Raw genomic sequence first — 21,415 nt, 5'->3', positions numbered from 1 at the left:
CGTCTTTCTCTGGTCGCTTACTCCCGAGAAGAGAAGCCTGAACAAAATAGGCACTAGTGCCCTCCGGTGACGTCACTACCCGAAAACCTGGTAGCCATTTTGATTGGTCGATTTTAAAAATCATTAAATAATGTAATTATGAGTGAACCTCAACGCGGAGTGCAAAGAATATTAACCTTCCGAAATATAAACTCATTTAGTTATTTTCTTTGAATCTATAGCTGTTTCAATTTACCTACAGAAGTAGAATCAATAAAAAAGCCGGTAGGTTTTAAGTTGTCGGCGTTCGTCGCTTCGACATGCAGTGATTTTCCAATTACATGTAAATGAAATTTACTTGTTTGTTTTTTTCAACAAGCCGCTCGACGCTTATGTCCAACAATTGATTTAAAATCCACACTCCACGGAGACAAGTAGGATATTTATGTACTGAATTCCTTTTCTTGCTGCCTCTATAACCGTATTAATGGATTCCTTCAAATGAAAGTGAATCAAGTACTCGAGAGTGTATTTGTTCGGGACGAAAGCCTAACCTTTCATATCATAAAGCAAATCAGATCAGATTTAATCGATGCCGTAAAGAAACTATATATAGCACGCAGTAGATTAGAATCTTATGCATTTCACGTGGGGCGCGGACGGTCCTGAAGGGTGGCTGATACCTTAAAGCAATTTTATACTCTGTAATCCTTTATTAAAGCGGTTTTTTCTTTCACAAAGTGATTGCCTCGAAAGAAACTATTAGCAGCTATTTTGTTCAGACGTCTCTTCTTGGGAGTAAGCGACGAGAGGACAAAGTCTAAACTTCAGGGTAGCTTGAAAAAAAAAAAGTTAATGTTCAGATGAACTAACTACAGTTCTGTTCAAAAGAATTATTACACTGATATCTGAACTTTTGAGTGAAATTATAAACTTGTCCCTCTCGACAGCCATTGCGCCCGACAAGATGAAAATAGCTTAAGTTATTCCAATTGTTAAATTGGGTGTTAATAACATTTATAAAAATTACAGGTCAGCAAACTTGATCTTCATTTTCGAAGATAAATAAGAGAGCACTGTATACATCGGCTTATAGTTACCTTATTTTTACTAATTTTCGCGATTTCAAAATTATCGCAAATTTAAATACACGCAAAAAAAAAAAACATTGCGCGAAATTAAAACACGCGAAAATTAATACCATATTATATATCAAAAACGATGAAAAATGTAAATGTTTGGAAGTGCAATTATCTACCCGTGAAAATAACTTTCTTCTTGTTTTCAACTAGCACCCTTCCTATCCTATGATTACTCTTTTCATCAGCTTGTAAATTGAACAATACCTCCTTAGTACAGTCATCAAAGTTTCAGTTTGCAGGCTTCTTCTAGTTACACTAAGCCAGGTTGGCAACAGTTGGACAGTGCCGAAATTGCCTAAAATTGCGTGACATAGCCCCTTTAAAGCCGACTTTTTCTTTGAAACATCACCCAAAAGATTCCTTTCGATTATTTGACTGACTGAACGCGGATTTATAACGCCAGCTCGCTCAATAATGTTTACTCGCTAAAAATTAGAGTTACATAATTTCATCTGCCTCGTCCCCAGGCGCCGATTGGCCGGACGTTGAGGCGGTTAGGCGGGAAAACAGGGAGCGCCAGGCCCAGAACGCCAAGCGAGCCGTGCATGTCAGTCCCACAATGCCAAGCGAACCGTGCACGACCAAGGAAAAGGACGCCTGGTAATTAGTCCAAACATGCCTGCAACTTGATGTGCTACGTAATATGCCTTACGTAACCATTACACCTAATGATGTTTCCTATTGTAATTCATTAACACTATCTGAACAATGACGTTTTTGTCAATCCGCTTTTCTCGCATCGAGTGTCCGGCCCAAACTTTCCAATCCAATTTTGCCATACCTGGAGCCTGGTAGTCAACTTCAACAGGGGTGGGGTTGGGCGTAGGGAGCCAAAAATTAAATAGTTCACTTGAACTTTCAACCAAAAAGAACCAGTTGGGTATCCAGCTTTTAAATTAAAATAGTTTGACTTAATGAAAAGCTAAAATCAAATTTCAGCATTGTTTTCTTTTCGTTTTTCTATTTCGCTTTCCCTTCCTAACTGGGGGTAGGGAAGGGTATTTGACACCTTGTGACCGGATGGCAATTCGATCCTTGGAAAACAAAGTGGACTCCACTGCGAAAAACAGGCTATCGTTGTTTCACGACTAGACTACGTGTACAATCACAAATTCCAACTCTCAAATTTCCTTTGCGCTGGGAGAAGTTTTCTAAGCGACTCCTGAAAATTCTTGCCGTTTGCATAATGGCTGGTTTATCTTCTTCGACTACAAAACGTGCTGGAGGCAGAAATTTGGGTCAGCAACCGAGCTCAAACGAAAATATGGCCGAAATTCTTCGCGCTTGGGATGACGAAGATGACGAGATGGTGGAATTTATGGCCGACCGTGAAGATCTTTCTTCGGCTGCTTCAAGAAATGCGAATGGTTCGTCGACTGGTCCTCGTGGGAGCCCAAAAGTGGCTACATACTCTCCCTCGACTGTTCGAGTAGCAAAAACTCTCTGCTTGTACGTTAGTTTCTTCGGCTTGGTGAGCATAAATTTTTACTGATTTTTTACGGCATAGAATATTTTTGTGTTATAGCCTTCGTGACTGTAGTTATAGTTCTATTCATAACTTATACAACTCGCTTCAATAAGCATTAACAATATGTTATGATATGCTTTATATTATTGTTCAATTTGACAATAGAGATTGAAATCGATAATCGACAAAAATCGATCACCCAGTTGCAAGTTGCTTTGCGAGGATCCCTTGGGCTGATAGGGGCAGATAATGTTAGCCAGTGAAAATTAAAATAAAGCAAAAAAGTACAATGAAACTGTGCGAAAGAAAATGAAATGATCACACAATTACTTGGCGTTTCAGTGTCAGTAAAGAAACTTCAGTTATTAATGACAGCTGTCTATTAAGGTGGTGTTACACGGGGCAACTTGCAGCGCAACACTGCGTCATATTTTCGTGCTATGTTACACGAGTCAACTTTTCGCGCAACATCATACAAAATGAACTTGGCAACATGCATGTTACACGGGGCGATAATTTCAGCGCAACGCGTCCAGGCCATGTTGAACAGAATTCTGGGAAGGTGTTGTGCGAAAAATCGACGGCGACCCTTTTACACGAGTCAACTTTCTGAATATTTGTCAATTTGCGTTGCGAGTCTTTGACTTGGGTTCAAAAACTCGCAACGTGTTGCCGAGTGAAATGTTGTGCAAAAAAATTGTCCCTGGCACCATGTTACACGGTGAAAGATTTTTTGCGCAACTTTGTTGCGTGAAAAATCGTTGTTAGACTGTAGTATTAGGGTTTAAAATTTGTAGATAGTATGATGCAATAACACATTGCCATCTAAAATTCGCAAAGTACTCAAAGCCAATTGAAATGGAGATGGCATAGGTATATAAAAAATAAAAATATATACTCCTTATTCGATGGTTCAATTAACAATTATTCGCAGAAGGCGAAGTGAATCTCGACGAATATTCGTCGAGGGGAATATTCGCCAAAATTCACTGAGTCTGAGGCGAATAATTGTTTTAGTCTAATTTTCAGAGGTGAATAATCAAGAACTATAAAATAAAGAACTAAAACACGAAAACAACAAACACAAGTGCTCGATCGCTTGAATACGTGTAAACAAGTTTAATTCACCGATTGTACATCAGAATTAACTCTTCCACGAAACAAAACAAACACTATGGAAAAGACAGATATCTGGTACTTTTGTTTAATCGTTGGCGACTTCTAGACATTGAGCAAATCCTCTTGAAATGAGTGGAGTAGCTCTGATCTGAAGAGAACTGAGTAATTTTTTGTCAGTTGATCTGCCAAGTGAGTTTCTTGTGATCGCGTGCGACCTCCAAGACCACCGTCCTTTATAGCACCAATTCTAATGCCTTGAGAACCACCTCTTGAAAATATTTTCGGTTCAAAAGCCTTGGTGGCTGTTTTCAAAATTCCAACTGTTTTGAATACTCCGGACTTGACGTGATTTCTTTTGAATGAATGAAAATTTAATTCATCAAATGCCGCCATGTTTACTTGCCTGGATAGCAAAGTTGGCGTGGCTTAGTAACCAAGCCCTGAATTGCTATATATTCACCTCCAAGCGAGGTGAATATAGCGTCATAAACCAGAGCTTCTTGACCAATCAGAATGCCGCATTCTTATATTCGCCTCTTGAAATTAGACTAACATATAATACTCACCGATATTTTGCGAGTTGCGTAGTATTTTTCCTCCGAGCCCCTATGGGGCTCTGAAAAATACGAGCAATGACCGAAATATCTGCAGGTATTATATGTTAAACCATCAAATAAGGGATTAATTATTCCACTAATTTTTCCACTTTGTTTGGGTCAGTATTCCATAAGTTTGTCCGCCTGTATTTTTGCCCTGTTATACTGTGTAATAACGTCGCATATTTTGCGCATTCTTTTGCCCTAATGTGGCAAAATGGTGCTATAGTGGAATAATAATTATATTTACTGCACTTTTCAATAACACAAACTCTCACTGCTAAATCTATGGTTTACATTTTTCACTGCTGTCAATCATCTAAGTGGACCTTTTGGGAAACAGATATTCACTTCACTGAACCTGTTTAGAAGATTACGTCTGTCAATTGTGATTGTAGATTTCAATCCATTTTCTTAGTTTCTGTTTTTCAAGGTATACTGGTTGCTGGCGTAATCATGATTGTCGAGAGAAAAAAGATGAAGAAAAAAAAAATGATAGTAAAGATAGCTTTTGAATTTCAAAGTTCACATGTTACTGAAGGCCACTGTAAGGGCTAATTTACATGGTATAATTTCTTGCATGCGATAAGCTTACAACAGACCATGTCATATGACTTAGGATCACCTACACATGCGTACACTTGATTTGTTGTATGAATGTGCATGGCAGGTTGATTTTCATGACGTGATTTGTGTTGTAGTCATGGCATAAGCATACCGCACACAATAATTGTAGGCAAAATCGGACTGTCTAATTTGCCCCTAAAAGGTACTCATAACCCGCCCACCAGGGACAAGCCTACAGGTTGATTGATTGACTGATTGATTTTTTTGTTTTACAGGGAACATCTGTTGCCATTCTAGGACCCACCTTGATAGACCTATCATGCCAAACCCACACAAACCTGGCACACATGTCGTACGCATTCACAGCTCGGTCTTTTGGCTACTTTGCTGGAAGCATTGGCGGTGGTTGGTTATTTGACAAGTACAATGGACATGTGGTGTTGTCAGTGTCATGTATATGGGCCACTCTGATGATGTGGGTTTTGCCGTATGTACATAATATTTACGCCTTGGTTTTTGTCATCGCACTGTTAGGAATAGGCCTTGGATCACTTGACACAGGTATGAGGTCATATATTCTAATGATATTACCAAGTCAGAATGGAAAGAAATAAAAATAGGGGGTCAACTTCCAATAAACTGCCACTTGTCAAAATTACTTAATAAATATATATATATATGTATAATTTTCTTTGGTCAGAGTTGGACATGTTGTGTTTCCCTACCAGTCAAGTGGCAGTAACCTGATTGGTCAGTATCCATTGCAAATCCTGTATATATATCATGGCAATGATATATGCATCCAGAATTTGCAATGGATACTGGATATATTTCATGGCAATGATATGCATCTTCATTGTATAAAAGAATAAAAATTATTGAAAAAAATGGCTGCTTTGTAATGCAAAGGGCTGGCATGGTGATGAGAGTGCCTGCGCCCGACCAATGTGGTCCGGGTGCAAATCCTGGATTCCAATCTTGGTGAGTTTGCTGCTGAGGGTTTTCTCCAGTTTCTCTGAGTTCTCTGGTTTTCTTTCCTCGTCCAAAACCAATTCTAAATACTTATTTTATCTGGAAACAGAGTTGGAAAGCCACTCTGTGGATAACTAATTTGAACTCTATTTATCGATCTATCTGTTTGTTGGTTGGTTTGTTTGTTTATTAGTTCATTTATTTATTATTTTTTTATATTTATCTGTTTTTTTGTTTGTTTGTTTATTAGTTCATTTATTAATTTATTTGTTTATTTATTTACTTATCAGTAGTAAGCCTTTATTTATTTGGCTATTATTAATTAATTGATTTTGAGAGAATTAAAAGTGTTTAAAATGTAAACCATTGCCTGCAGCTTGTGTTTACATGAACTTTCAAAATCTCACAAACTCTCTATTAATGGTTTGGCTGTCTTAAGATCATGTCAGGTGTTTTCTGCAGGGTGGTGGTGGTGGGGGATGGGATACCCACTCTACACTATGCCTGTTTTATTACATTTTGTATGGGGAGTCAAAGTCTGGGGAAACTTGGGGAGTTTTCTCTATTTTCGTTTTGACTGTTTATAGTCACATTCAAGGTGGACAAATAAAATTCAAGGAAAACTTGAGGCTGCCATTAAATATTGAAAAGAATTTGAAAGTGTGCACTGCCAGGTCCATTTTAGGTAGGGTGGGGCTGAGAGTTTTTCCTGTTAAATTTAAAGGGTAAATCAATTCCTCTAGAGGTAGGTGTGTTTCAAAATTGAAAAGAAAACTGAGATTTATTGGGAAAATGGTTCTGCATTTAGTCAGCTGCTGACCGTTGCTAGCACGGTTGCCATGGAAATCTTTGTGTCTTGCAATGTGATTTACGCTATGGGTGCATAAGTCAACATCTTGATGTCTATTGAACATTATACAGCATTTCAGTTATTCTTTAAACACTGATAAAGTACCCTGGAATCAATTAACTAATCGTGCACATTTTTATGGTCTGCACTCGTGTAGACTATAGAAATGGGGTCATAAAATGTTTAAAACTCAAGTAAAACCAGGAGCCGCAGTCGAGTGGTTTCACTGCAAAGATTTACACATTTTATGGTGTCATTTCTTAAGTTTACAAGAGTATAGTTTTTTTTACCAGTCACTGTTCATTCTGATTGGAGCAAGCCGACGAGTTCGTCGGATATTACTCCAGGGCATACCTGGGGAGTAACATGACACAACTCACTGCTTTCTGTTTCTGTTTTCGCCAAAAATCGTGACCATTTTCGAATGTTTCCCTGCGTTGCGTTACTGGTGACGTCATTTTCATGGACTATAGTCTCATTGACCATAGCTTTAGACCAATGAGCGCGCCAGAATTCTTCTAGTTATTGTAAAACTAATGACTATCTGCCGTGGCTATACAATGTAATAAACTAATCAACGATCTTGTGTTCAATTGCAGGTGGAAATGTGCTTTTGCTGAACACCTGGGGAAAGAAGTCGAGGCCGTACTTGCAAGCTCTGCACTTCGTATTTGCCTTCGGCGCGTTTGTTGCACCTCTTTTAGTACAGCCATTCCTTCTTGAAATGAACCCGACAATGAGCACAACAATAACAACAATGACACCAACACCGGCGGCAAACGCAACTACAGCAACAGCGATAACAACGATAGTAACAACAACAATAGCAAACGCAACAACAAATACAACAGCAACAACAAATATAGCAACCGCAGCAACAGGCGTATCAAATAGCGTATGTGGTAACTATAGCACCGATGATGGGGCCTTGCCTGTCGCGAGGGCCTACTGGATCGCTGCGATCCCTCTTGGCATTACTGGTCTTGGATTCATAGCGTTTGTGTTAATAAAAGCGTGCAGTGTACAGAACGCACAGAGTCAGACTGAAGACGCTCCAAAGAGCAACCAAGGCAGCCTTTTATACAAAGTGATTATTCTCTCGCTCTTCTCCGCGTTCCTGTTGCTTTATGTGGGTCTAGAGGTTGCCTATGGAGGCTACATCTTTACGTTCGGCGTGAAAAGCGATGCGCAGATGAGCGAGGACAGTGCAGCATTCCTCACATCTGCGTTCTGGGGCAGCTTTGCCTTGGCGCGGCTGGCATCTGTACCCTTATCGAAGTATTTGAGACCCTCCAAGATGCTATGGCTTGACATGGCTGGGTGTTTATTAGGCTCAACCATTCTAGTCTCGCAGTTTACCGACTTTAATTGCGACAGCGCCAACCTCAAGAAGCTGTGGGCGGGGACTGTGCTTTTAGGAATCTCAATGGCGTCCGTCTTCCCATCTGCCATCAGCTTTGCGGAGTATTTTGTAACTGTATCGGGAAAGACTGCCTCTGTTCTGTTAGTGGCTGCAAGTTTTGGCGAGATGCTCATTCCTCTTGCAGTGGGGAACACGATTGTTCCAAAAACAGAACGCTCCACATCTGTTGGACCATGCTCGTTGATGGCTTGCGCGTTTGTTATTAGCGTCTTGACACTTTTGACATATTTCATGATCACAGGAGCTAGTCGTTACTTCAAGCGGAAGAGCGGCTTTGCCGGGATGCTGTATCAGCGGAACCAGGCACAGGATGAAGGCAGCAGAAGCAAACGCCAGCCTGACGAGGTTCTACAGCTTTTGGAGCAGAATAACGAGGAGTTCTTCAATGGCGATCAGGACAGGGCAGTTTATAGTCAGGTGGCTTAGGCCTTTTGTTATCGAACAGTGAAACATTTACGAAAATGCAAAGACAGGGAAAGCAAAGGCAACTGACTGCCTTGTGTAACTACATGTTTGAAACACGCTTTTCAAAATGACGAGTACCTAGTAGCGATTTGTAATGGTCGATTTAAAAATCAATCAAATAATGTAATATGAGTGAATTTCAACGAAGGTGCAAAGAAGTAACCTTCCAAAATTTTAATTCATTAAGTTATTTACATTAATCTATAGCTGTTTCTAATCAATTAACCGTATTCGATTAAGCGCCCCCCCCCCACCCTAAAAGAGGGCACAAGAGGAATTTTGATTGAGATTGAACTACTAAGAGGCTACCTTTTTTTAGTCTTTTTACTGAAACTTTAAATGAACAGTTAAAATTCAGTTTTGGTGCATCTTCACGTTTTGTTGTTATTAATTGTTTTCTTGCAAAATAAACGTACTACTTGCTAAAAATGGTGAAAACTTAATAAGCGCCCAGCCTCGAATAAGCGCCCACCTCGAATAAGCGCCCACTCTCAAGGTCCAAAAATTTAATAAGCGCCCGAATAAATACGTTACCTACGGATGCAGAATCAATATGGAAAGCCGGTAGGTTTTAAGGTAGTGGCTTTCCGTCGCTTTGACATGCAGTGATAATCCAATTAAATTAAATTTACTTGTTTTTTTTCAACAAGCCACTCAACGCTTATGTCCAACAATTGATTTGTAAACTCAGTGTCCACGGCCAAGTAGGATATTCTTGTACTGAATTTATCTTCTGTAACCTCTGTAAGCCTCTTTAACCGTCTCAATGAATTCACTCAAATTAAAGCGAATCAAATACTCGAGAGTGTATTTTTTCGCGTCGTAAGATTGGCCTTTCATATTATTTTGATCGCTAGTAAGGCAAGATAAAAGAGATAAAAAAATTATTGCACACTCCTAAAAAGGTTTTGCAGTGAACAATACAATACAATATGAAAAATATATATATATTTATATGTTCTTTAGTTATATATTAATACGAAACAGAAAAAAAAATAGGTAGAGAAAAAGGAAAGAAATAAGAGAATTTTAATTTAACAAACTCGCCGAGTAGCTTTGTCTTCAGAGTTTTCTTAAAATTTGCATGACTCGCGCATAGTTTTTAAGTCTTTGTCTAAAGAGTTCCATAGCTTTACTATTCTGTAATAACAAGATCTCTGGCCAGCAGAGGTTTTTCACAGTTGTTGTGAATTTCTTGTGGTTCCGTTCAGTGATATTTGTTGCCTCTTGACAAATTGTGATGGTCGGGGCGCAGCCTGTCATACACTTAAAAGCGAAAACAGCGTCTCGGAGGTAAAGCTGCTTTTTTTTTTTTACGGGAAGCCACCTCAAATTCTTGAGTGATGGAGTTTTATATATGTTCAAATTTATATGTACCACTAATTATCCGAGCAGCGAAGTTCTGAAAGTTCTGAAAGAGTTGAAGTTGGTACATTAAAGCAAATCAGGTCAGATTAAATTAGTGCTGTAAAGAAACTAAATACAGCACGCAGTCGATTAAAATGTTATTCACGTCAGTTTACTATTAAAACAATGTTCTACCCTGTAATCCTTTTAAGCGATTTTTCTTTCACCAAGTGATGGCCTCGACAGAAACTATTACCCATGAGTAAAGCAAGGTTTAGTGACGTCACCGGACGGCATTAACGACTTTTTGTTCAGATGTCGCTTCTGAAATTCAGGGTAGCTTGAAAATAAAGTAAGTTATGGTTCAGATGAGCTAAATACCCCAGGGGGGGGGGGGCACTCCGGCCTGTTAATGACGGGGATGATCGAATCAACGCAAAACTCAGGACCCCAAAAAACCCACCTTGTCAAATTACCGCAAAATTGCCAGGAAGGGAAATAACTGATAATACAAAGAAAACCATAATAACTTAAACGCTCATGTTTGTTTATTCATCATACCATAAATACGCCAAGGCACTTAAGTTCGTTTTTAATACCCCCAAAAATCCTCTATTTAAATCAAGTCACCCAAAAAAATACTTGCCAAATTTTCCAACCCAAAAAAATCCCGGAATCGAAAATTTCATACCTAAAAAAATCCTTCGATCATCCCCGTCATTACAAGGCGGAGTACCCTAAAGTAGCTAAAGGTATACCACTTTTTAAATCTGGTAATAATAAATTTGAAAAAATTACAGGCCAGTACCAACTTCACCTTCATTTTCGACGACTTTAGAGGAAATTGTATACATCGTCTTGTAGATAATTTAACAGAATTTGATAGCTTACGCAAATTTAACCAGTATGGCTTCCGGCAATTAAAGCAATCTACTATACATCTATGTAAATTTTAGGCATTGTAGAAAAAATACATACTGCAATTGACAATGGCGAATACTCTGTAGGTATCTTTTTAGATCTGGCGAAACAATTCTACTGAACAAACTTGTACATTATGGAATCAGAGCTATACCACACTTATGGTTTAAGAACTACTTGTCTAACATTGTAATGTGCCATTCTTACTGCACGGGAGTATTTTGTTCTTGTGTTCTACGCGGCAATTTCTTGTTAAGTTAAACTTGATTTCTGTTCGATTGCGCTAAACAGACAACAGAATAAAAGATCCTGCCGATCGGCTGCCTGCATAACGCGATGACGTCATCAGTTACACGTCATCGCTTAAAAACAAGAAGTCTTACTACATGAACTGAGTGCAGACTGCAGAATAGTCACTCCCTTTTCGCAAGGCGTCCTTGGCGAATTCTCCCGACAAGCTTTACGGTTAATGTCACAGCCAATCTCGCCGGCGCCCGAGATAACTGGCAACGAGGCTGCGGAAAGCTCAATTAATATAACTAAATCTTGGATATATGCGATGTAAACGCAAAAGCGCAGAAAAACTATCAACTCAACCGTGCAGTCAGCCTTACTTTTTTTGTTGTTTCAAAAAGCTGAGTTTTATCATTATTCACTGGGTTACAAAAGTTCGTCAATTTAAGACTTTTTTTTACACATTTACTTAAAAGAATCCCAGTTTGATAATTTGAATAACTGATGTGTCTAAACGCGGATTTATAACGCTAGCTCCCTGGATAAAACGGCCGACCTAACTTTAATGTTTACTCACTAAAAACTAGAGTTACACAATTCTATAATCCAGACATGCATGCAACTTGACGATTTTAAGTTCAACTCTGGGACATGCGTTACATAATATACCTTCCCACCTAATGATGTTTCCTATTGTATAAGCCTAATTCATACACCGATTTCACAAATGGCGGACGCGCGGAAAAAAACTGGTACGAGGCATGAAAACGAGGCGTTTTAGGATAAACAGCTTTCGTGTTACAAGGAGAAAAGTGAAAATTACGCGAGTTCTGAAGTTTTTGTTTGTTAAACGGGGAAATAGATCGTTTTCCTTCCAGGTTTTCGAGATTACGGAATTCTAAACGAGTTTACAGTCTAGTAATTATTCTTGTTTCTGTGTTGCAAGAAGAAAGGGACCGTAGATCTGCAGGGAAATAGGGTTAAAGTTTCGGTTTTCCAAATTATACGGAGCTTCGACGGCTGTTGGCCGGTAAAAATTTACACGGAACGATATTGAAATTAATTTTCAAATTCTGTCAAGGTACGTTCTTTTCCAGACGCTGTCAAGGTATGTTCTTTTCATTTTTGTGAAAGCAAACGAAAAATTCTAACTCTGTCTCCTTGCGGATTTAGTAGAGCACGAACTCTGGCTTTCAGGAATGGGAACTTCACAAGTCAACATTCAACTTTGAGCCACCTTGACCGGTCACATTTCCTTTAAACAAATTTTAATTACTATTATTCTCTCGCTATTTAATTATTTTTATACTTTGCAAAACACCTTTGCTGTGCAATGGCAAATCGTTAAAATGTTAACAAATACTGCAATAAGTTTAACAGACGAAGCCGAAGACTACCGGTATTGAATTCCAATGGTATGATATATATGTTTCTTCTTTGTAATAAACCCTTATACCTGTATTTGAGAATACTTGATAAATGAATAAAAATCGCTTCCAATAATCTCAGCTTTATATAAATTAAAACGGAGGGCATCTTTATTCACGGTGTCCTGTAAAAGCTTGTAAAATGAAGCGAAACCGTGAATATTTGTTCTATCAGTTGGACCTTCGTCGTGGTTGCCTAGCACGTGATTAATTTCTTCCCGAGATCAAACAACTTCAGTCGTCCGACACAGCAGAAAGAATTCCAGCAGATTTCACTAAATTTACAGAATTAATAGCATTATTTTTGACTTGAGGAACATTGTGATGATCTTGTTCACTGAAGATTGTGTTGAACATTTACTGTCCGCTTCACTTGATGTGACTCCTTTGGTTTGCGTGGAGCCAAGTGATGTCTTCCGGTTTAATCGAATTAGCCGCTTTAGTCTGTCTGAATTATTTGAATACAATTTTTTTTCTAAAATGCAAGAATCTACTAGCCTACTAAATCCACAAAAACTACTAAGTCGATTGAGAATAACACATTTTTATTGATGCATTGCAGGTACGTATATGGTATCACGTATGGTTATTTTACCAGAAAAATATAAAGAAACCGGCCCGAAAATCCATTGTTGCACATTTTTTCACAACGTACATGTATGTTTACACAGACAATTGCGTGTTTATTTTCGTAATTTTTCAATGACTCACCAAAATCCTTAAGAAAATGTGTACACTCGTCTGGATACTGGAGCTTTCTTGATATAAGTCCAAGGTTTAAAATCGTTGGCGACCCACCGTATTTCAAGCCATGTGAAACCAAGAGTTTTGCTTACAACCAGAAACAAAACAACGTATTTGGCCGCGAACTTATTTCGAACTCGGTAATCTCGAAATCAACCTAGAAAACTAGCTAATACCCCCATTTAACGGAGAAGAGCTTCAAAACTCCTGTAATTTTCACTTCTCCCCTTGTGTTAAACACGAAAGTTGTTTATCCTAAAACGCCTCGTTTTCATGCTTCAGTACCAGTTCTTTTCCGCGCGTCCGCCATTTGTGAAATCGGTGCATTAACACTATTACAATGACGTTTTTATCAATCCGTTTTTCTCACGTCCAGTGTTCGGTCCAAACTTTCCAATCCAATTTTGCCGTGCTGGAGCCTGGCAGTCATCCTCAACTCGGGGTGGGGTAGGGCGTTGGGAGCGGAAAAATTGAATATTTCATTCAAAAAGAACCAGCTCATGTATATTCAGCTTTCCAAATTGAATCAGTTTGACTACATAAAAGGCTAAAATCCGATTCCAGCATTGTCTTCTTTTAGTTTTTCCATTTCGCTTTCGTGTCAATTCCCGTTCTGATAGGGGGTAGGGAAGAGTATTGTCATCTCGTGACCGCATGGAAATTTGATCCTTGGAAAACAAAATGGACTCCACTGCGAAACACGGGCTATCGTTGTTTCTCGACTAGACTACGTGTACAATCACGAAGTCCAGCTCTTAAATTTTCTTTGCGCAGGTAGAAGTTTCTTCAGCGACTCCTGAAAATTTTTGCCGTTTGTAAAATGGCTGGTTTGTCGTCTTCGACTACAAAAGGAGGAGAAAGAAACTTGGGTCAGCAACCAAGTTCAAACGAAAATATGGCCGATATTCTTCGCGCCGATGACGAAGATAATGAAATGGTGAAATTTAATCAGAGTTCAAAGACCGACCGTGAAAATCTTTCCTCGGCGGCTTCAAGAAATGCCAATGGTTCGGCTTCTGTTTCTCGTGGGAGCCTGGCAAAAGTGGCTACATACTCTCCCTCAACTGTTCGAGTGGCAAAAACTATCTGCCTGTATGTTAGTTTCGTCGGCTTGGTGAGCATAGATTTTTACTGATTTTCCACAGCTTATATAGGTTTCGTGACTGTAGTTATAGCTCAATATATAACATACAACTCGTTGTTATGTTATAGTCCACCTCTAAATTTTCTCCGATTCTGATTGGTTTAAATTGATCATGTGACGCGATCAGAAAATTTAGTGGTGAACTATAAAGCCCTGGCCAAACGGTGACGCAAGTGGACCCAAGTTTACAACCTGCGTTTACTTGCGTCTCCGTTTGGCCAGGACTTCCATACACTTGCGTTGACTTGCGATGACGTAAAAAGAGTTAAAACTAGGGAAACCTTACGCTCATTCACTTATAAATACTCTAGGGGTTAGAATTACTTTAAGGTCGGGACACACTAAGCGTCACGTCGCTGCAACACCACGTGGCGACATGTTGCTGCGACATGTCGCTTCGTGTGACATGGTGCATTCTTGCGACAAAATTTTGTCGCTGCGATGTGTCGCACAAATTCAAACTGGAAAAGGGTCCATATTAATGTGTGTCCGTACCCGTCTGCGACAAATCGCTGCGACAAGTTGCTGCAACAAATAATAAATTAACCAATGAGAGAGCGTCATGTATTTTCGCCGAATTGAATTGGAAAACTAGTTCACATTCCCACCCTTCCAAATTTGCAGTTTGTGCACCAAACAAACACCTTGTCGCAGTGACTTGTTTTTAAGCCGTACACATGGAGCGACTCATAGCAGCGACCTGTTGCTGCGACTTGTCGCATAGTGTGTCCCGACCTTTACTGTTCTTGAAATTCGACAAGGTGCACAGATAAACTGTATTCATAAATGGGGTTAACGATGTATAAGAGTTTGTCACTCGGGAACAGAAAAGTGTCTGTTGTCCGTATTTATGTGTGTCCGTAATAAGCGGGTTGATTTTATTTATCTATTTATTGTTCACAGGGACTATCTGTGGCCATTCTAGGACCCACCTTGATAGACCTATCCTGCCAAACCCACACAAACCTGGCACACATGTCATATGCATTCACAGCTCGGTCTTTTGGCTACTTTGCTGGAAGCATTGGCGGCGGTTGGTTATTTGACAAATACAATGGGCACGTGGTGTTGTCAGTGTCATGTCTCTGGGCCACTCTGATGATGTGGGCTTTACCGTATGTACATAATATTTATGCACTGGTTTTTGTCATCGCACTGTTGGGAATAGGTCTTGGATCACTTGACACAGGCATGGGATAAGTTATTTTAATGATATAAACAAGTCAGAGGCCGGGGGGGGGGGGGGGCACTCAAAAAAGTTTTATACGGGGAGGCTCCGCCCCAAGCTCTTACCCCTTACCCTTTTATATACCATTTTGACAGAAATTGTACCCCTTTCGTATACCTTTTACTGAAAAAAGGTACCCCTTTCATATACCTAAAAGACGTGACATAGCCTTAGAACAGGACGTTTTCTTCTCATTTTTATGTAGCGCTTAATAAATTAAAATAATACAGCCATAAAGTGCGTCTGTTCGAAATATTTTAATTACGTACAGGCCTTTTAAAAAACCTAAATGACGGATTTTCATACCCTTTCATATACCTAAACTTGTGAAATCGCTACCCTTTTATATACCTGAAGCCTGAAAAAGGTACCCCTTTCGGGCGGAGCCTCCCCGTATATGGAGTACCCCCCCCCCCCCCGGGGTCAGAGGACCAACTTTGATTAACTACAATTGGTCAAAATTACTTAATTATAAGTGGCATGTAATGTTTGACTTTCTTTGGTCAAAGTTAGACATGTGGTGGTGTTTCCCTACCAGTTAAGTGGTAGTAACCTGATTGGTCAGTATAGCCATTTTGCATGAGGCTAAGAATCAAGGCAACGATATGCATCTTTACTTTATAAAAAGAATTCAAAAACAAAAATGGCTGCTTTGTAATGCAAAGGGCTGGCACAGTGGTCAGAGTACTTGCCTCCCACCAATGTGGCCCAGCTGCAAATCCTGGATCCGGATCTCGGTGATTTTGCTGTTGGTCCTTGTTCTTTCCCTGAGGGCTTCTCTGTATGTAATAGTTTAGACTATGGAAAAGTGTAGTCGTTTTTTTTTTTTTTTTTGAGCAGTCACCCTCCTTCGGATACTTCGCCCCATAAAGGTCCCAGTTGACATTTCTTACACAACATGCAGATTGTTTCGGCAAAAACAACCATTTCCCCAAAGGTTTCTTTCGTTGCGTTACTGGTTAGGTCTTATTCTTGGCCTGAACTCTCATCGACCAATGAGACCGCGGGAATTCTTTCAGCTATTATAAAATTAATGACCATATATGCTCATTTGCTGGGGGTATAACTATTGTAATTCTGGTTAAACATTGTAATGAACTATTAAACGATCGTGTTATAAATGACAGGTGGAAATGTGCTTCTGCTAAACACCTGGGGAAAGAAGTCCAGGCCGTACTTGCAAGCTCTGCACTTCGTATTTGCCTTCGGCGCGTTTGTGGCACCTCTTTTAGTACAGCCATTCCTTCTAGACATGAACCCGACAATGAGCACAACAACAACAACAACAACAACAATAACTACAATGGCACCAACACCGGCGGCAAATGGAACTACAACAACAGCGCCAACAACAATAGTAATAACAACAATAGCAAACGCAACAACAAATATAGCAACCTCAGCAACAGCCGTATCAAATAGCGTATGTGGTAACTATAGCACCGATGATGGGACCTTGCCTGTCGCGAGGGCCTACTGGATCGCTGCGATCCCTCTTGGCATTACTGGTCTTGGATTCATAGCGTTTGTGTTAATAAAATCTGGCAGTGTACAGAACGCACAGAGTCAAACTGAAGACGCTCCAAAGAGCAACCACGGCAACCTTATATACAAAGTGGTTATTCTCTCGCTCTTCTCCGCGTTCCTGTTGCTTTATGTGGGTCTAGAGGTTGCCTATGGAGGCTACATCTTTACGTTTGGCGTGAAAAGCGATGCGCAGATGAGCGAGGACAGTGCAGCATTCCTCACGTCTGCGTTCTGGGGCAGCTTTGCATTGGCGCGGCTGGCATCTGTACCCTTGTCAAAGTATTTGAGACCCTCCAAAATGCTATGGCTTGACATGGCTGGGTGTTTATTAGGCTCAACCATTCTAATCTCGCAGTTTACCGACTTTAATTGCGACAGCGCCAACCTCAAGAAGCTGTGGGCGGGGACTGTGCTTTTAGGCATCTCAATGGCGTCTGTCTTCCCATCTGCCATCAGCTTTGCGGAGTATTTTGTAACTGTATCAGGAAAGACTGCCTCTGTTTTGTTAGTGGCTGCAAGTTTTGGCGAGATGCTCATTCCTCTTGCAGTGGGGAACACGATTGTTCCAAAAACAGAACGCTCCACATCTGTTGGACCATGCTCATTGATGGCTTGCGCGTTTGTTATTAGCGTCTTGACACTGTTGACGTATTTCCTGATCATAGGAGCTAGTCGTTATTTCAAGCGGAAGAGCGGCTTTGCCGAGATGCTGTATCAACGCAACCAGGCACAAGATGAAGGCAGCAGAAGCAAACCTCAGCCTGACGAGGTGCTACAGCTTTTGGAGCAAAATAACGAAGAGTTCTTCAATGGCGAGGAGTTATTCGATGGCAAACGTCAGCCTGGCGAGGTTCTACAGCTTTTGAAGCAAAATAACGAGGAGTTCTTCAATGGCGATCAGGACACGGCAGTTTATAGTCAAGTGGCTTAGGCCTTTTGTTATCGAACAGTGAAACATTTTAACGTAATGAAAGACAGGGCAAGCAAAGAAAACTGGCTTCCTTGTCTCTTCATGTTCAAAACACGCTTTTCAAAATGACTATTATTTTGTAAAGTAATTAGGCTATCGATATTTGACAAATTTGCCCATGTACTCATCAAGAGTACTGTCTGCCCCCCCCCCCCCCCCTCCCCCCGATAATCGGTACACCCTTTCTAAATAAAATAAAAAAACAGAACGTGTGCCAAATTAAATTAAGGAAACGTTTTTCATAAGCAACCTAACCAATAATAATCGATTCTATCAGAAAAGGTCTCCTAGGATTTTTTGGTCTAGAACGGTGATTAATGAAACGTTTATGTCCTCAGCTGTTTTCTCTACAATAAATACAATCGCTTTATATCATAGTTACAATTCTGTTAGTTTTATTTCGAAATAAATAGTTACAATGTCTCACTGTAGGTATTTACAATAGAGTATTATAACTGAATAATTAACTCTGGAAATTAATTGAAAATTCACCAACGCGAATAAAGATCTTTTGCAGTTTCGTTCAATGTGACTTAAGTCGAGAAAAGAATGCCGACAATTTTCGGCAAATCCTCCACGAAGAGTTCCCGAGGTTTATCGAGGTCATATCGGGAAACTGTACGAGCGCTTCCCGAGCGCTAAGAACATTGTCTTGTCCTCTTGGCGCCATAGAAACTGCTTTAATAAGGGTTTAATTCTCGGAGACGAAATAACAACAGTTAAAGAATAACGTACAGTAAAAACTCGCGAGTAAGAACCTAACATTTAAAAACCTGTTAGGCTAAAATTTGCAAATTAGATACCATTGTTCATTAGAACCTATTTAGCCTAAAATTTGCAAACAGGTTCTTATTTTGTAAAATTGATTAAATATGTTTACTTTTGGGAAAATATGATAAGTCAACATTCTGGATCCTCTTTGGGGTAACGTCAACCTAGAAGCCTTATTACCACAGATGCAATATAAAGCAAATTTTATACAAGCAAAAGGCCGAATACCACTAAAATCTCTATTTAACAACATTAGAATTTTTTCCTCAGAAATTAAGAACTTATTGAGAACCTAATTAACCTAATTTTGTATTAATAACCCTTTATGTAAGAACCTGTTTAGGCTAACCTGAAAAACAATAGGTTCTAACTTACTCGCGGGTTTTTACTGTACTTGTTGTCTTTCAGCGACACTTTTTGCATATAGTTCTTTATAACTTAAAATGAGCTATAAAAGGAAAAAAAAAACAAACAACAAAAACAAAACAAATGAAAGCCTTCAAAGCAAACAAAAAGACAGAACAACGAACTGCTTGATACTTTCGGTAACTGTGTGATAAGAGGCCTGCAGACCAGGTAGGCAGACAACAAAAATCAGGTACAGGACAGCGAGTCGTATAAAGATGAAGTGGTTTGCACGTTGTGGAGACCTAGTGGAAATGACTGGGTCTCTTCGACTTTGAAGCGAGTCCGTGCCCTTCTTCTGCAGTGTTTTTACAAAACGCGTCTTCTGTTTCAATTCCTGAGCGGAGAGCCTGGCTGCAGGTTTTAATACAAAGATGCTTATCGCAACAATTTGATCTGCCTAAATTACACAGCGTAGCTACACAGATGCGAAATGTATACTTCTCCAGTATTTCGATTTAAGACCCCCATGCATAGATTTGTTTTTCAGACGTGTAAAACGTTAAACACGTTAAGAAATGCTCACGTTTAGTGACTTTTGAGATAAGCATTTTACAAACTGCACCAAACACAGTCAAGCGTTGTGTGACAGTCACGTAACATCTGCGATCGTCGAAGTCAACATTTTAAGCCGTATCGGCGTATTTAAGCCTGGTTGTCACTAGCGATGCAAGCACAAGCGCAAGGATAACAGCTCTTATTTCACCGTGAAAACGGCTTCGACTGAAGCAAAAGCACAAGCGCGCTTGTGCTTGCGCTTGTGCTTGCGTCGCCAGTGAAAACCAGGCTTTAGTGAGCATATTCGAACGCATTTTGATCGGGCGCCATCTTGGATTCTTACTTGGGAGGGAGAAACGTGTCCTAGGGTAATACTAAGAGTGAGGCTATCCAACATGGCGGCAAATCTACTCGATCGCGAACTAGTACTACGCGCGCCAACGGAAAACGCCTGCACTGCAGGCTATTTTCAGCCAAGTTACAGAAACTGAAGCAAGTATCAATAAGATCTTTTAACTTAATTAAATCGATTCATTTTTTTCTCATTATGGTGAAATGCACCGTACCATTGACGCTTTCTTTACAATTTTTTGTTTATTTTTGACAACCTTATTTAACATCTCTGTCGGTTTTCCAAACTTCTCAGTAAATCAAAGAACGGGCAAACGATTAATTGTATTGTTAGACCAACGATCAATTAATTCGTACAATTAATTGCCACAAGGTCTCTTTTGACTTTGCTTTTTAAAACATATATTTCGATTGGCCAAACTAAAGCGATGGCAAATTAAAATAAAAATGTCAAGAACAAAACCTGCAATGGCAAGGTGTATTTCACTGATCAATAATCTTTTAGCACCTGTTTTAAAGGCCTGTAACAATGTACAAATCACTTTGCTACTTAATATATTTATTTAATATCCGACTAACGACATATGCAAAAACATCGTCGATTCTCCAATAACAGTAAACTTTCTAAACGTCGTTCGCTTCTCGTTTCCGGTTTGGTGGTGGTAGACCCCCGCGCTCGAGCACTTGGGCTTCGCGCTCTGTGAGCCCGACTTGCAAGCAAGTCTACACTAACACCCACCCCCTTATAACGGTCACAGTAGCCAGGATTTTTCGTTCCGACGATTTACCGATCAATATCCTTTGCCCTTACTAAAAAGGCTTTGCAACGGTCACCAGCGAACCGATAAAAACTGCACATGAGCATCAACGTGCTACTGCGATTCAAATACGGTGCAGCGACCAGAGCATAATTTATTATATAATTAATGTTACTGTGGCAAGACTCTCTTCTGTTGAGCTAACAGGCCTCTGGCAGTTGGATACTGCGCAGACTCAGATGATCCTTGCTGCTGGCCTGATGATTGCGGGCCTCGACTCTTGCGCCTAAGAAAATGAAATTTAATGGAAATTAGAAGACACTATATGAAATAAAAGTTACAGCTGCAACGCGATTGAAAAACCGAACAAAATAACCTAAGTTATTGCAAACCATATGGGAAACCAATTAGAGGTTGGTGGTTTTTATGACACGAATCGGCAAGGTTTTAATTTTAAACCAATGTAGGTAGTTTAAAAGCAAAAGAAAAGAAAAACAAGGGCGGAAAGG

At 39.8% G+C, this 21,415-nt stretch overlaps 3 protein-coding genes across 3 annotated transcripts in view; 2 read left to right on the top strand and 1 right to left on the bottom strand.

The window, feature by feature from the left end:
- Positions 1 to 2,155: 2,155 nt before the first annotated feature.
- LOC144652545 (sodium-dependent glucose transporter 1A-like) lies at positions 2,156 to 10,113 on the top strand. The gene is made up of 3 exons (XM_078512593.1): positions 2,156 to 2,592; positions 5,147 to 5,432; positions 7,293 to 10,113. Exons 1-3 carry the CDS (start codon positions 2,308 to 2,310, stop codon positions 8,540 to 8,542), a joined length of 1,821 nt encoding a protein of 606 aa, XP_078368719.1. The 5' UTR covers positions 2,156 to 2,307; the 3' UTR covers positions 8,543 to 10,113.
- Positions 10,114 to 13,931: 3,818 nt separating this feature from the next.
- On the top strand, positions 13,932 to 18,645 carry LOC144652541 (sodium-dependent glucose transporter 1A-like). Its single transcript, XM_078512588.1, has 3 exons — positions 13,932 to 14,368; positions 15,302 to 15,587; positions 16,754 to 18,645. Exons 1-3 carry the CDS (start codon positions 14,075 to 14,077, stop codon positions 18,082 to 18,084), a joined length of 1,911 nt encoding a protein of 636 aa, XP_078368714.1. The 5' UTR covers positions 13,932 to 14,074; the 3' UTR covers positions 18,085 to 18,645.
- The window catches only part of LOC144652527 (kinesin-II 95 kDa subunit-like), a 27,574-nt gene continuing 24,656 nt past the window's right edge, over positions 18,498 to 21,415 (bottom strand). The window contains exon 26 of the mRNA XM_078512571.1: positions 18,498 to 21,192. Coding sequence (XP_078368697.1) covers positions 21,078 to 21,192 — 115 coding nt within the window. The 3' untranslated portion in view covers positions 18,498 to 21,077. The remainder of the gene's footprint in view (positions 21,193 to 21,415) is intronic.

Source organism: Oculina patagonica, chromosome 4 (genome assembly GCF_052425735.1).
Source record: "Oculina patagonica isolate OP01 chromosome 4, crgOcupat, whole genome shotgun sequence".
NCBI lineage: Eukaryota > Metazoa > Cnidaria > Anthozoa > Scleractinia > Oculinidae > Oculina > Oculina patagonica.
This window is presented reverse-complemented; position numbering and strand designations above follow the sequence as displayed.